Source organism: Antedon mediterranea, chromosome 8, assembly GCF_964355755.1.
Source record: "Antedon mediterranea chromosome 8, ecAntMedi1.1, whole genome shotgun sequence".
Classification (NCBI taxonomy): domain Eukaryota; kingdom Metazoa; phylum Echinodermata; class Crinoidea; order Comatulida; family Antedonidae; genus Antedon; species Antedon mediterranea.
The window spans coordinates 3,719,474-3,736,209 of record NC_092677.1 but is presented as its reverse complement, the minus strand read 5'-3'; the positions used below and the strand labels follow the sequence as shown (position 1 = coordinate 3,736,209).

The following is a 16,736-nucleotide window of genomic DNA, read 5'->3' as shown; positions in this document are numbered from 1 at the left end:
TGAGATATACAAAAACAGTGTCACATGACTCTCGTAGGGTATACTGACAAGCATTCAGTGCCCGAATGGCAGCTGGATAAAAGCTGTTATGAAAACTATTTGTACGAGAGATGATGGACCAGTAATTTGTCTTTCCCCTTGGTCTAAATACATGAGTTCTTGGATAGATTTTTTTTTACTTTCTCGGATGCACCATCAAATAAAAAGTTTAATTCCAGATCTACATATGCATCAATTAACAATAATAAATAAGAACCTCTATTAAAGATGTATTGTCCCCCAAAATCATGAAAAATAAAGATTTTTAAAATCAGACTTTGAATAGGCCATTTTGCAGTTTTAATAAAGTTGTTCACTTCCATAAGAAAAAAAACGGGGAAAAAAAAATATTTCACCTATAAAAAGACAAAATAAACAGTTAAATTACCCAAAAACTCATTGTCTTCCAGACAATTTGACCATTTTTTGCTTTAAATTACATTTTTCTCAGGTAAATAAATCTTTTTCAGACCCAATTTTTTGTGAAAGTGAATAACTATTATGTGATATTAAAATAACATATTCAACAAAAAAATTTAAAAAAAATATTTTTTTAGGGGGACAATATATCTTTAAGTGGACATTTGGGACCAAACAAAGGGTGTCCTTCAAATGTCCTAAAACACAGGTGTGTCCTAAAAGAAGTTCTACTAATATATTATTATAGCATATTACAGCCTTTTAGCATTGTTGCCACAATATGACTCCCTAAGCACAGAGAAGAAGGAAATTCATTTAATAATTACTCCTTATAAGGAATGAGTGGTTGAGGTGTTGTGGTACCATAATTATGTAGCTATACCATTGGGAATGGTTCGAGGCTAACTTGCTCCATGGTCCTGGTGGTAGAACACATCTTCTCGGATAAGGACTATAAACCGTAGGTCCAGTGTACATATCTAGTTCATCTGCACTTGTACATCTTTCGAGACGAGTTGGGGGTTACCCCTGTGTACTAGTACACACACAGCCACTGTAACTCACAGCCACTGATCATAGCTGGGCCGTCTTTGACTGAAGAGGTCACCCAGTATAAATAAATAATAAAATAATAAAATAAATAAATACTGTACCTTTGTTCTAAGGGGAACAAACTCGGGGTAGTTTTTGTCATAAAATTCATCCAGCGCTCGCATGTACTTGGAGTAACTGATGAGCCAATTAATTGAAGGGAAATGCTTTCGTTGGGCTAGCTTCTTATCCAGACCCCAAAAAACTTGTACGATTCCAAGCGTAGCAGATGTTACTGGATCAGAAAAGTCGCCACCGGGGGGAGAGACACTGTAAGGAAACAAAATAATGTTATTCATGTTTATAATGTATTCAAGTGTAATGATTTTTTTTTTTTTTTTTTTTTAATGGTGGTGGAAAACTAATAAACAAACAATGTAGTACTAAACCGGGCAAGCTTTCTCTAGTATAGACACTATTGTCAAAACAACTTCTTCTCTGTTCATCATAGTGGGCAAGTGAAACAAAATGGGCATGTCATGTCACAAGTTTTACACATATATATGGGCTAGTAACATTCACTAGCCCAGTTGAGATTCAAACTTTTGTACCACAGAAAACGTTTTGTTTATTTTTTTTCTTTATACCTAATGACCACTTTAGTGAACAGAGACATTTTTCCCATATGGGCCAGTACAAGATCAGCTCATGGGGAAACAATCCTTTTCTTCTTTAATATTATTTACACTGTACCAACAGCTTTTTTTCCCATCCGAAGGACGAGACAATTAGAGTAAAGTATCTTGCCTAGGATACAAGCAATATGGCAGGTCTCAAACCCAGGCCTCTGATATGCTAGTCTGTTACCCTTACCATTATTCCATAACACTCTTCCCCCACCCTAGGCTATTGTACTTGGTGAAGAACATTGAGTTGGAAAAATAATTATTTTGCATTGCAGAGTTCAGGCGTGAACATCAAGTCAAAGTTGTGAGAAACTTACGCTCCGACGATACTGACACTGCCCTCTCTGCTCGGGTTTCCAAGACATTGAACTCTGCCTGCCCTTTCATAGAAAGAAGCCAACCGAGCTCCAAGGTAAGCTGGATAGCCACTATCTGTAAACAACATTGCGTGCGTTATTAAACGTAAATATGTTAAAAAATATGAACAACAATTAGAAAGGTTCTAAAAATAGCACATCATTATCACATTAGCATATTGAAATTATTGTATGGAAAAATCAATCACCAGATGGCAGTATTAATTCTATGAATACAAAATATGCTGGTGGTACCAATTTACAAACATGATTATCTCGGACAAAACATGTTGGGATTCATAAACCAAACCACATGGTCAAGAATCCTAAAGTATTAACTGGCGTCATTGGTGCATTTGGCATAGTGTTATTTTCATAAAATGCATAAATTAGCATATATTATCGGTTGTAGCAACTCAACAAACACATTGTTGGCAATATGTACGTTACTTAATTGTTATTATAAACAAAAGCTATAACAGACTGAATTATTTGCTCGGCAGATACTGTAGTTACTGCATTATTATATAAACATCACAGGCAGAGAATAGATACTAAACGGACAACTGATATACTGAAATTTAATTAATTAATTAATTTTAAACTATAAGATGAGGAAATCTGTGAGAATGAGAAAAAGTCACCCCAACCGAGATTCAAACCCGGAACCTTGCTTGATATGCATATGTCCTAATCATTAGGCCGCCGGGGCTTTCATCGTATTGTTCAAACCCGATTAAATAGCGACTTCATTATTGTATGTACATTTGAATACAAAGCAACTATGGCTAAATTATTTGCATAAGCTTGACAGATGACTGCCAGACAATTACCTATTAGACATGCAGATTACATCCAACACCAATTGACATTGAACTAGATTTCTTTTAAAAAATTTAGTTTTCTTAAAATCCAGTTTTAGTAATTTGTTATACATAATAAAGATCATCTTACAGCTTAAATTTTACTCAAACTAAACAGTTTTTCATTCGGTGATCGTTCATTGTTGTCGTGTAATGACATCATTATTATTCGTGCAGTTCACTAATAGTTCTATTGCATGGTAACAGTCCTATTGAATGCTATTATTGCACAGCAGGTTAGGGATAGATGTAAATGTTCTGGATAGACAGTGGTAACACTTAACAGTCTTCTAAACAGTCTTAAGCTCTGTCTACACTATCAAACTTTATGTCCAATATATGGAAAAAATGACATCATATCACTTCCATATTTAGGCATATTACTACCATTATTACTACTATATTTTAGGAGTTTCACCCTTTTTTTTGTCAAAGTAGTTTGATAGCAGAGACATCTCAAGAAGCCTCTAAATACCTAAAAATACTTTCGTTACCATGCCCTAAACTTTTCAAAACCACAATGGAAATAAGTTTGCCGTCTCGGTGCTTTTTTGTGTTTTTATCCTATTGATTTTATATCAGAATAAAGAAATAAATAACCTACCAATAAACTACCATAGCTACATCTAAATTAAAATATTTTTTTTGCACCAAACATTTTGTATCCATGTCTTCAAAATAAATAACTATTGAACAATTTAATTGTTGAAATTCGTCATAATAATCTACCTGCAGGCATTTCAGCGAGACGACCAGAGATTTCACGAAGAGCCTCAGCCCAACGAGACGTAGAGTCGGCCATCATAGACACGTTGTAACCCATATCACGGAAATACTCAGATAAAGTGATTCCTGTTGAGAAAAATTATAACAATTAAAAACTTAAGACAAATTAGAAATGTTCATTTAGTAACTCCAGTACTGGCTTTTAAATCATTCCAGAGGGCAGCAAACCCACACTGAGTATTCCTAAGGCGTCATGTCAAAATGTTTCAAAACGATAATTATGCGTGAAACGCGGTTCAGATTTCTTTGACCGTTTAACGCGTTAAACGTCTTAATCAAGCTCATTAATTGTACTCATTAAATATTCAAAGCTTAGGACCGCCTACTATTACGTCGGTAAAAAGACGCGATTAACGCGAACATCGCGGTTCAATGTAATACTATTTTGAAATCGATTTTGCGTCGAACACAACGATAAAAATGCGTTTTTAGGGTCAGGTCCTATGACAACAAAGAAATCGGCTGATAATGTAGACCTATTCCCCGGTCTATACATATACTGTCGTGTACGTATACATACATAAAATAAATGGGGAAACCCTGTAGGCTTCATTTAGCCTATACTGTACCGTATACGGGTTTTTTTGTATAGCCGAATATAATACTAAATAGCTTGATTTGAATGTTTAGGAAGATTCAGTATTTTAGTTCATTGAAATGTATGCATTGTTTATATGTTAAGTGTGTCCTTATTTTATGATTATCATCATAAAATACTTCATTAATTTATATTATCAATTCAGTCAATGTCACATGGTTGTGCGCATATTAAGAAACGACATTGTTTTGGCCATGTGCTCCAACGATCCAAAGGATCGGCAGAGGACCGTTTCCTTAAACATTCTTCCACCCTATGCATATTGTGTACACGTGCTCTGCCGTGGATACAAAGGACTGTTTTGTTTTACGCGCATACCTAGCAATAACAGGCTCTTTCTTTAAATGTTCTTCCACCCTATGCATATTGTGTACATGTGCTCTGCTGTTTATGAAAATCAGATTTATACAAGATTTATTTAATTATACTATACTATACTGAAGTTGTTTTTCAGTTATGACCATTATGAGAGTTTGATAAGTAGGGTGTTTCGTAGTTATTATATTTTAGAGAACAAAGCTAGAATAGTAATAGGCCTAATAAACAACAAATAAACTTGAAATGTTACTGGTAGGTCTATGCTATATAGGCTATTCATAATAAAACAATTGAAAAAACTAAAATCCACCAATGTTCCCCGTTTATTTTACCAGGGTCAAAGTGGTCAAAATAAATACAATATTTACAATAAATATATATATTCCTTCATATGGTAACTAAAACATACTCCACGCACGGAGGACCCGAGATGTAATCCGTAATTTCGAATAACTTTTGTAACTTAGACCTCCCAACTCATGGACGTACTATATTCAGTTCAGAAGCAAAAGCCACACGCAAATACCATTGTTCTTAAAAGATAAATAAAACAAAGCATATTCGAATAAAACAATAGTAGGCTACTGTCTTTGCTTTGTTGACTAATTTAATACGCCTAGGTGGGTCGCCCAAACGAACAACATGGTAGGTGTAGGCCAGCAGCATTCAGCAAGCTTTTTGACCCATTAAAAAGACATTCTTAAGCTTATTGGCCACGTTGGCCCTAAAAAAAAAAATTACTTATCAACTGATCGCCATCCAACTAGTTAAAATAATATTACAATTTAAAATAAATAAACGAATTAAACTAGACTTGAACTCGTTAGGCCTACTTTGACGAGTTTAGTTATCTGCACAGCAAAATCCACTTGCTTGCACGTCATTACGTTACTTACTTTAGAATATTGCGCACAGAAAATTATTATTAGAATTATTATAGAATAATATAATATTTTGTTGTTATATGGTGAATTCTGTATATTTTGGGTCATTGTACAGTATACACATTCATGGGTATCACTTTTTATTCGGAGGAGCTATAACAGATTAAAATTGATTGATTGATAAAATACTGCAAAGATAAAAATAGGTGACCCACATCATTCAAATTTTTTGACGTGATGACGTTATCTTCCGGAAAGATAATGGTCTAGCACACTGACATCGCGAGATTCTCGTAAATGAATGTGAAACGTATAATGACGTCATCGCAAAAAAAACATTTTTTTTGTGATTCTATAAGGGGACAATATTTTGTTTACAAAAAATAACAATTATAATAGTATTAAACGATGCAACCTATGTCTACAAAAAAATAGTAAGTTGACATTTCACTTAACCAAAGAAATGAATTAATCAGCATAATGCAGAATAGAAGGACAATAGACACAAAAGACTACTAGCCAAATGAACAATATGTGGATGCTTGCATAAATTAACTACATAAACAGTCTCTTCCTGTGCACTAATAAGTATTATTACATTGTAAAAATTAAATGTTCAACATTTTAACTCAGCAAATTAAAATAACGGTCTTTTTTTATTGGCGCAGAAAAGGGTACTCAAAATACAGTATAAATTTATGAATACTGTATTTTATCCACAAATGTGGTTGGGAAAATACGGTATATCTTTTGGAGCGCCGTTTCCGCTGCCAAAAATATACAGTAACGTAAATACGGTTTATATAATACAGTTAAAAAATGTTGCTCTGTTTTTGTATCATGCCTTCTGTATTTCAAATCAGGGAGATGTAAAATCTCCCTGATCAAATCACGCTGATTATTATTACCTTTGATTCTTTATTGGTATTATTTTAGAGTAAGTTCATCGTCAAGTTTCTGTTAATAATTTTCTTTACTCATTTTTGTATAGGAATATGAACAACAGTACAATGAATGGTACAATCATTGTTTAAAAGTGGAAAAAACATCGGTTCATTTTTTTTGTATATTATGATGCTATGCGTTTTAGTTTTATTTCCTGAATGTAAAAGCTGTGCTATTTTACGAATTCCTATTTTAACCACCACATATTATTCATGGATCAATAAATAACAAAAGCTTCAACAAAACAATGCTTTGCAAAATAACAACATTTATTTCTATAGGATCATGCACTGATCATTTAATTTAACATACTATATAATAATAATAATAATCGAAAGAAAACAAAAATAATTATATATTATTATAGATACTAAAAATGTTTAATAAAAGTTTTGTTTAATTTCAATTGAGGGTTTGTCATCTTGTCTTTAGTTTGTTTGGGAAAAAATAATTAATAAAAATTGTTCTTTATTTGAATAAATCGTTCGGTATGGAATATTTTTAAAATACATTAGGCCTCTAGTTATAAGTCATTGTGTCCCGTTTTATTTTATGATTGAAAAATCGTCACGATAAATATAAAGAAGTTATAGTCCTCCCCACCCTAAATCCAAAAATAAAATAAATATTTTTCTGAACAAAACTGAAGTAGCCTATACACATTAAGCGCCACGTTTAATGCAGTTTTCGTAGACGTTCGCATTGAAAACGAAATTCTTAAAGCCTGTTTTCCACTAGGCGAATTTAGTCGTGTGAATCAAACATTTCACGTATTCGCACGCGCAGTTTTCCATTGCACAAGAAAAATGTTAGGCTTTACGCAGCCCTTAAACAAAAGTACGTCGGCAAAAAAAAGATGTTAAAAATGGCGGCGTGAAAAATAAAAATAATATAGTCCAGTATCTAGTATCAGAACGTTCAATCGGTCGCTCAAAAAGACTGCCGACAGAAGACCGTAATTAAAAGTATAGACCTAGTTTTTTTTTTGGTCACATGGCATGAAACACGATACTCTTTGCTGTTTACCGCAACCTCTCAGAGTCACATGTTTTCTTCCCTCCATCCAAATTCCAGTCGGGCATTTTCTTTACGCATGTAATGATTATTTAAAAAGCCTATCTTAAATCTTAACATGGAATATATATTTATTTTGCATATATTTTGTTGGTGTCCTAGCCTACCGTAGATGTCTTTTTTTTTGTTATAATTCGCTAACCCAACCTCTCTACGTGAGCTAAAGGCCCCTTTCCCAACGGGCCCGATGTCGTCTCGTCGGCGGATGACCGGCCAAATTAGGTTAACCTAACAGCATAGGGCGGCTACAAAAATTGACGTCTTCTAGCTTTAGATAGGATTTTAAATAGCGAACAAAACATTGTTTGTTTGCAATGTCCATGCTTCTAAAGGCGATAACAATGGTGTTTACTAACCCTACGCACCACCCTACGATCGACGCGTAGATAATTTATTAATTAGGATTATTAAAGACTGTATACAAAAGCATTACAAAAAAATGTTATAACAGTAGAAATTGAACTGTGGTAGCAGTAGAAATTCATTTTCTTGGTTAAGTTTTGACAGTAGTTTTAGTATAAAAACGACTCAATACTCCACCTATCAACATCGCACTATAATGGCACTGCGGCGAGAATGATGGGCTGCCAAGAGTGATCGGCTTTTGTTGTTTACTGAGCAAACTTTAAATAGGTATTTTATTTGTATTACAGTTGCATTTTACAGTTATTACACATTCGGCTATCTGCGATTTCATTGTTTTTTAGGTTAATAATTGTTATGTATTATGAGATCGCAACGCACCTTAAAACAAGGATAGGTTGGACCTAGGCTACTACGTACCTAGGTTCAGCGTATGTACGGCCTAGCGGCGATCGATTGACAACTTACTTTTACGATTTAGTTTTTTGTTTTTCTTAAACGAAATATACGCGTGTAACGAAAAAAACGATTTATTATTGTTATGTTTAATGCGTTTATGCAAATATTTAGTCAAGCATGCAGTGGGGGCGGGACTAATATTGAGCTGTGCATATTAGCGTTTTTCACGTTGTTTCACAATTGGAAGTACGGTCAAGTTTAAAGAACAAAAGAATACGCGTTTCACGCATAGTCATCGTTTTTAAACATTTTGACATGACGCCTAACCTGTATAGATGGATGCTTCTCTGGCAGCGACTGGCATGTTAGAAGTGTTGGCTACCAAAGCAGTTCTCTTCATAATTGATTCAGTTTTACCATTAATTTCTAGTGTTAACTGAAAAGAAAAAAAGATTTTCGGACTTTTATTGTGTTTATAATTTGTAATAATAATAATTTTATGGTTCAGCAAAAATATATAGAATAATATATAAGAATTGCAGTAGTACAATACCCATGATAAGGGAACACTATTCCATGACAAAAATAAGGGGAAATAAATTTTAGTGGACACCCCCATCAAGGGACACTTTGTTGGTCCTGAAGGTGTCCCCTGAATAGGAGTTCTACTGTGTGGTTTGAAAAGGACATTGCTTTTACGATACAATACTATTTATTGCCAAAATTATGTAACTTTTTACCTCTGGAAAATCTTTGAGTACTTCAGACATTTCGTTACCTCTTTCTCCACATCCAACGTAAATGATAACATTACTGTTGGAGTACTTGGACAGCGACTGAGAGATTACGGTCTTTCCGCAACCAAACGCACCAGGGATGGCGGTAGTTCCACCTTGTACACATCTATATATACAATATATAAGATTTTATAAGAAGCTATGGTAATGTTGATATAAAGCTTGCAGTACACAACGTGTATTTAGTTCTGAAAAGAGTTTCTCAACATTTCTATCAATATGATTTAATCGTCCTCAGGAGTGAGAGAGCTACTGTATGATAAGTAAATAGGCTCCTTTAAACCGTAAACTCTCTAAAAATCCGACTTTTCTTAAAATCCAAAATTATTTTTATTTATAAAAACAATTTCATAATACCAATAATATATCTGGTTCTGGAAAACCAGATATATTAGGTCAGCCCAAAGGTGTCTGGTATTGGGAGTGTTAACTGTACTCAATGCAACAGATACATATTTAACATAGAGGGCACTATATTATATATTTAAAAGTAATGAATTTTTTTTCAAAATCTGTATTATATATAAATAATTAATCTTTGAATTATCTATAATTTGTAACTACTTACGGGAAGAGGGCATCTAGCACACGCTGACCGGTAAGCAGTGGATGGTTGGCGGCTAGTTTCTCGGATACTGGACGTAACTGTCGGACAGGCCAAACTTGAACCATTGTGTGTTCAGACTTTTCTCCGTCAAATTCTGTCTCTAGTATCACATCCTGCAAGATAACATAATTAAAAACTTCATTAATAAACTAATTTTACTTCCAGATATTTAGGTAAGAATTGGCTTGAAATTACAGTAGGAGTGGTTAGCATTCTTGCTTATCAATCTTAGATTCTAGGGTTCAAATCCTGGAACAATAGCAATTTTTCTATGATGTCAGTGACATAATACAGGTTGGCTATACAGTGCAAACTATACTACTTACTATGAATTTTGTTATGGTCAAACACATTATATTAATACATGGACATTTTATCAGGCCATTGGTGTCCAGTTTGAAGTGACTATAGCGCAGAACAATACATACTGTGATGTCATAGCTCCCTGGTTCAGCCATCCATGTCACTGTACCTCTGCCTTTTGGTGGCAACATTAACTTATGTTCAATTAGAGATTACTATAGTGCAGAACTATACTTACTGTGATGTCATAGCTCCCTGGCTCAGCCATCCATGTCACTGTACCCCTGCCTTTTGGTGGCAACATTAACTTATGTTCAATTAGTGAACTTTCATGTACAACTCCAAATATATCACCACCTGTGATATGACTACCAATCTAAAATAAAGTATAAATAATTGTTTTAAATGCAATCAGATTTTTTTATTTTTGTACTATTGCACACCATGTGACCCACAATCTTCCAATTAAATCACATGAATTCATTTAGGTGCTATATAAAAAACACTAACTGCCAGTTGAACATTCTATTGTTTAATACAATACAACAGGATAGATTAAACAATTACTGTGTGTATTTATAAAATAAATCAACTCACCCGAATACCATTTTGCGTCTCAAAATCCCATTTCAATTCACGATTAAGAGCCGGTGTGTTTACGCCACGTGGAATGTAGATACTGTTTGTGAGACGGTTAATTTCTTTTAAAGGTCGTTGGATACCGTCAAATATACTATCCAATATACCAGGCCCTAGTTCAACTGATAGCGGCTTACCAGTTCTAAGTACAGGGTCACCGACAGTTACACCAGCTGTAGGGTGTGTTAAGGAAAAGTTAGCTGGGTATTGATTGTAAACAAACTAGATCTGCCTATGTTTTTGCACTTGGTAGAACTAAAAAGTATGTAACAAAAGGTAAAAACAAATACAAAAATAGAAATAAAATACAAAACGGTTCTTAACAATAATATGTCATTCTTATATAGCGCTTAAAGCCTCTTCACATTATTACTCAAGTCATTTTTTGAATAAACACGAATGGAAACATACAGTACTATCATAATGCAGTTTTAGCACATTTGTACATACACCTGGGTGGAGTGAGCTAAACGTAAGTAAAGTGTCTTGCCTAATCACACAGGCAATGCGACGAGCATTAGAATTTAATTCTTGATCTCATGATCAGTAGTCCAACGTCCAATACACTGCGCCACACGCCCTTACAATCCTAACGTACAGTAGGATAGGTAAATCTGAAAAGTTTATTTAAACTTGTATTACCTAAAACCTTAAGAGCATTTTTACCTACTGTACCATAATGGAGAACCTAGGCCTAGTGCACCTTGATGGTACAAGGCAAAAACCTATTATCTTACACATCTATATAATTTTATTGGAATGCTTTTCACCCAGCTTAATTTTCTAACACTTATAAACTGTCTTTATCAATTGGGATACAAGTTTCTTCATAGACCTGAATGGTGGCCATGTCTCCTTCCAGCCGAATAATTTCACCGACCAATTCCTGGTGTCCAACACGTACAAGTTCATACATAGCAGCTCCAGACATCTGCTGAGCTGTAACAACTAAAGATAAAAAAAGAAGTATTATTGGAAACTGCTGAAGAGAAGTTCTGTAAAGCTCTGTCTACACTAGCAAACTAGTGTGATGCGCCCAAATATGGTAGTGATACTGCATGCCCAAATATGGTACTGATGGCATCATCATGTCCACACTATATAGGCACATCACATTTTTTGTCACATGAAGTTTGATAGTGTACACAGGGCTTTATACAATTCTATCTTTACACACACTCAATAATTTAAATTTAATTTTTTTTTTTTTACCTGGTCCAGATACAGCAAACACATATCCAAACAATGATTCTCTGTCTTCATCACGTATCTTGATCGTCTTCCTCGCTCTATCCATTGCCCCAGCCTATATTATCATTAATCCATTATCAATGGTATAATTATTATCATTCTATCACAGTGCAGTTAACTCACTGTACAGTATAATATACATAGGGATAGTGTAGCTGCTGCATATCTATGCGGATAACGTTTCTATTGGCATGGTCAACTGTGCCAATCCCATTATTACATTTTTGCAATTTATACAAAGTGCCATATGCCTAAAGTAAGCCTAGGCCTAGTCTATAATATTAGGTTTATTCAAAATGTCTTGATTTCGTGAGAAACGTCAGTGCACAATGCATGATGGGAAGGGTTTGGGAGCAATAGCACCACCGTATAATAAAAACTTTATATACTGGTGGTGGCACTATTGCTCCCAAACCTTTCCCATTATGCTTCGCTCATGCAATTTGCAAAAAACCTTATGATTATGCTACGTATTAATATTTTTAATAATTTTAAACAAAATAATATTTATAATATATATGCCACTAATAACAATATCAATTAGGGCGGGTATTAATAATAGTATTATTAATTAATATAATAATTGGCCTAATATTTAAAAACTTAAATAATAATAATACAGACAAATTGAATAAAACCCTGACTGAGGGCGAGGCTGAATAAAAATACAGGTTGTTGAGTAAAGAAATGGGCGTAATTTTGCCCAACCAGCATAAAAATAAAAAAAAAAGATTGAAAATAATAATGTAGCCTACCCGGCCTAGTACTAGGCTTAGATAGGCCTAGCTAGGCCTAGGCCTAATGGGAGAAAAATTGGTATAAGAAATCTAAAATAGACTAAGCCCAGGCCAAGTACCCGCATAAATTCCCCTAGCCCACCCCGACTTCGCCGGCAGTAGCCTGATGAGAGGCAGGCAGACAGGTGACGGCTTACTTTTAATTAATGCGTTAATTAATTTCATTTTTTAATGTGTATGATACATAAATAAGTACATATTACATGCAAAAACAGATAGATCTTTAAATATTTTATCATTATAAGAAATAATTTTATAATTTAATGTAATACTAACCATGATTGCGTGTCTTAAATCTTGCAAATTTTTCTCTGAAAATGTTGTCTGATCACAAGAAAAATCAGCCTGAAGTTCAATCACATGATGATTGAATGTCAAAGGTTAGGAATACCTGTAGATTTTTTAGGGGGAGTTGTTATATATATTTAATTTGATAATATATTTCTTTTATAAATCTCTAATTTATAAACATAATAAATGACATGTACTACGAATAAATATTCTAATTGCAATAGTTTAGCAGCAAATATTGTATAAATATTGAACAGAAATTATGTGAATAAAGAAATCTGATCAGGTCAATATATTGATACGGTTGGATGATCCCGGAAAAACACGCGCCACCAAAAAAAAAGCAGAAGTCCGTGCCGTCGGAAAATAGAAGAATTGTTTCAGTTATTTGTTCAAATATTTATTGCTAGTATTTATCATGACAAAGTACGATAATAAATAGAGTTTTCAATAATTTTAACTATTAAGCTAGGCAGAGTGGACTAGGCTAAAGTACAGCATAGTATAGGGTAGGCTAGGCCTGGCCTCACTCATCTCATATGAGTCAGGTCAGGGTTTTAGTCAGGAAACCGTGCCAGTGCAGTGGTTTGTCCTTTTAGTTGCCCTGGCTAGGCCTAGCTAGGTCAGCAGTAGTAGGCACGTGCATCAATAATTATCAGAACCTAGTAGTATGTATATGTTACTTTTAGGAGTACCAACATTGAACAATTTGATGTGATGCTATTAAATTCAGTTACTGTTATTAATTATAGTGACCTTTTATTTATACTGTACTTTAATTTAAATTTATATTTAAAATAATTTTATAACATGACAAGAAATATTTGTTTACTTTCAGAGGTCGTATAGAACTTGGTGAGGTTACACAACACAACATCAAGCAACTAAAGAAATTAAATCAAGTTGTGTTTCCAGTTTCGTACAATGACAAGTTCTACAAGGATGTGTTGGACGTTGGCGAATTAGCAAAATTGGGTAAATATTAATTTTTTTTTATTTTATCGTATCATTTATGGCTTGTTTATATTTTCAATTATTATTTTATGTTAATTAATTGATTCTCTTTTTATATTTTTAGCTTATTATAATGATATTGTGGTAGGAGCTGTTTGCTGTAGGATAGACACGTCAGAGGAGGGTTACAGGAGACTTTACATAATGACTCTTGGCTGTTTAGCACCCTACAGACGTCTTGGAATAGGTAACCTATATAATGACATAATGACATTCTTTACTCCAATTTATGCACAGTGCTTGAGAACCTGCTTACAGTATATGTGCTATAAGAAATAAGTATTATCGACATCTAAAGGTGGTTGGTTGGTAAAATGGAGTGGAGTTGTGGCTTGGTGCCGTGGTTAAGTTATGATGCTTAGCTACCAATCCAAGTGTCCTGGGTTCAAGTCCTGTGTCCGGATTTTTCTAATGACAAATTAAAAAACCTCCCAAAGAGTATATGTTTGTCTTATGAACAAGAATTGCCACCTTTAAGAAGGATGAATTTGCTTATGGTTAACCATGGCAATTTGCCTAAATATATAAAAACCAAAAAAAATATCAAAATCTGCTAGTTCTTCCAAAAATAAATTTATAGTTGTAATTTGTAAGTTGTTTTTCTTGTTGCAGGTACAATTATGTTGAAGCATGTACTGGAGTACTGTGCTCAAGATGGCAATATTGACAGCCTTTTCCTGTAAGTGGTACTGCAGTAATTTAGGTCAATACATTTTGCATAGCATCACTAACCTAAAATTCTATAACACTTTGTTTGTTTTATCTTTATACTGGGTAACCTCTTCAGTCAAAGACTGATCTCCCAGAGGGCCCAGTTGGTGATCAGTGGCTGTGATGTACTAATACACCGGGGTAACCCCCTACTCATCTCGAAAGATGTACTAGGTTCTTTAAAGTGCACACGAGCAAGTTGTGTACACTGGACCTACGGTTTATAGTCCTTATCCGAGAAGACTCGTTCTACCACCAGAACCATGGAGTGAGTGAGCCTTGAACCCCTGCCGATGTTATGGCTACGTGATTATGGTTCCACTGTCTTAACCGCTCGGCCACTCACTCACTCTGCAACACAGTACTGTACATCAAAGTCATTTTGCAGAATTTAGAGACAGAATTATTTATTCCCTGAACTGAAATAATGACCTAATCATGAACCCTTGCACAGCGACCTCCAACCTTTCCCAAAATCTGTACGCACACAATGTGATTTATTTATAGTGATTCAAAGTTAAATTTTATTAGAATAATTTTTATCTTTATTTCAGGCATGTCCAAATCAACAATGATAGCGCCCTCGACTTTTACAAATCTAACGGATTCAAGGTTGTGGAAACGAAAGAACACTACTACAAACGAATAGAACCTGCCGATGCTTTCGTCCTTCAGAAAACTTTGCGTCGTAAAGACAACGTAACTTCAAGGTGAACCAGCTCCATTTTAACAATTTCTGATTGTTTGTTAAACGTTGTTTATTGCTTTGTTGATTTTTGAAGATTGGTGTCCATGGCAACAGAATACACCAACTTATTGCAGTGGATGTTGATTGCAAAGTTTTACACAAATGCATTGACCTTTGACTGTTGATGCAAATCACATTAATTAATAATAAAAGGCGCTATTATAATATTAAAATATTGAATGGATATATATTTAGATTCCATAAACTGCAACTGAAGGTATATGGTGATTTTTTTGTAGTTCTTTTATACAATATTACATAGTAAAGTAACCAGATATACTTGTTTTTTGTAAAATTTGAGTTATTAATAAATATTAATATAAAAATTTGTTATACCAGAAAATTTCTTTATTCTTGTCAAGGGGCGGGTGCAGGAATTTTTAAATAGTCAAAAATAGATATTAAAAAGTAGTTGGTATTCAAATTGTCATTTTAGCTATCAAAGTGAGACCTCTATTTTATTCATTGGAAGTTTTGGCAAAATCTAAACTATTATATTATTTGTGCATTAAAAAAAAATGTATCAAATTCCTAACATTTTAATAATGTTATGCTTTTTTATTTATTTATTTATTTATTTTATATATTTAGGCAAATTGCCAAGGATAACCATAAGCAAATTCAATCACTATCCTTCTTAAAGGTGGCAATCCGTTCACGAGACAAACATATACACACAATGCTCTACATAAACAAAGTCTTTATTACAAGTCTTTGGGAGTGGAGTTGTATTTTATATCCTATCATAATAAATAATGTTGTGGGGTTATTTTACCATTTTCAGAAGTAAAAAAAAACCATTATTTATGAATTTAGAAAGTATTCCTCCTGTAATCAAATTCCAACACACATACCATGCATATTAGAAATAATATTGAATCAGATGATATTTACTAGTAACAGGTGGGAACAGGTTTAACCCACTTTCCCAGCCCATAACAAGAAATATGCTGCTTTTCAAATGCCAATAGGTCTATTAGCTTCTCCTCAATGTTTATTGATGTGTTCTGTACAAGTACAGTATTCAGATAGGATAAACATGATGTACAGATAGAAAATGAAAACAAAATGACTTTCTATGGTGGGTGCTTTAAATTTGGAACAATTACTTTGGTGATCCCATCTAGCACATAGAGACGGTTTTAAGAGGGGGAGGGTTCCTGTCCCCTCCACTCTTTTCCTCAATTTAAAAACTTGCACTGCCAAAGACAAGATATTAGATTCAGTTTATTTTTAGGACTGGCACCCCTTGCTCTATTTCAAAATTCTTGATCCGCCACTTACATACAGCCATCTCTTGTTTATAATACCTTTTC

At 33.9% G+C, this 16,736-nt stretch overlaps 2 protein-coding genes across 2 annotated transcripts in view; one reads left to right on the top strand and one right to left on the bottom strand.

Annotated features, from left to right (window-relative positions):
• Window positions 1-13,011, bottom strand: part of LOC140056132 (V-type proton ATPase catalytic subunit A) — a 29,119-nt gene extending 16,108 nt beyond the window's left edge. The window contains exons 1-11 of the mRNA XM_072101393.1: window positions 12,933-13,011; window positions 11,821-11,914; window positions 11,428-11,556; window positions 10,567-10,781; window positions 10,208-10,345; window positions 9,628-9,779; window positions 9,003-9,165; window positions 8,590-8,698; window positions 3,625-3,747; window positions 1,994-2,108; window positions 1,113-1,320 (exon numbers count right to left, since the gene is read on the bottom strand). Coding sequence (XP_071957494.1) covers window positions 1,113-1,320; window positions 1,994-2,108; window positions 3,625-3,747; window positions 8,590-8,698; window positions 9,003-9,165; window positions 9,628-9,779; window positions 10,208-10,345; window positions 10,567-10,781; window positions 11,428-11,556; window positions 11,821-11,914; window positions 12,933-12,935 — 1,449 coding nt within the window. The 5' untranslated portion in view covers window positions 12,936-13,011. The remainder of the gene's footprint in view (window positions 1-1,112; window positions 1,321-1,993; window positions 2,109-3,624; window positions 3,748-8,589; window positions 8,699-9,002; window positions 9,166-9,627; window positions 9,780-10,207; window positions 10,346-10,566; window positions 10,782-11,427; window positions 11,557-11,820; window positions 11,915-12,932) is intronic.
• Window positions 13,012-13,247: 236 nt separating this feature from the next.
• LOC140057821 (probable N-acetyltransferase san) lies at window positions 13,248-15,714 on the top strand. Its single transcript, XM_072103571.1, has 5 exons — window positions 13,248-13,373; window positions 13,786-13,922; window positions 14,026-14,148; window positions 14,574-14,640; window positions 15,227-15,714. The coding sequence occupies exons 1-5, from the start codon at window positions 13,366-13,368 to the stop codon at window positions 15,384-15,386; spliced, it is 495 nt and encodes a 164-aa protein (XP_071959672.1). The 5' UTR covers window positions 13,248-13,365; the 3' UTR covers window positions 15,387-15,714.
• Window positions 15,715-16,736: the final 1,022 nt, after the last annotated feature.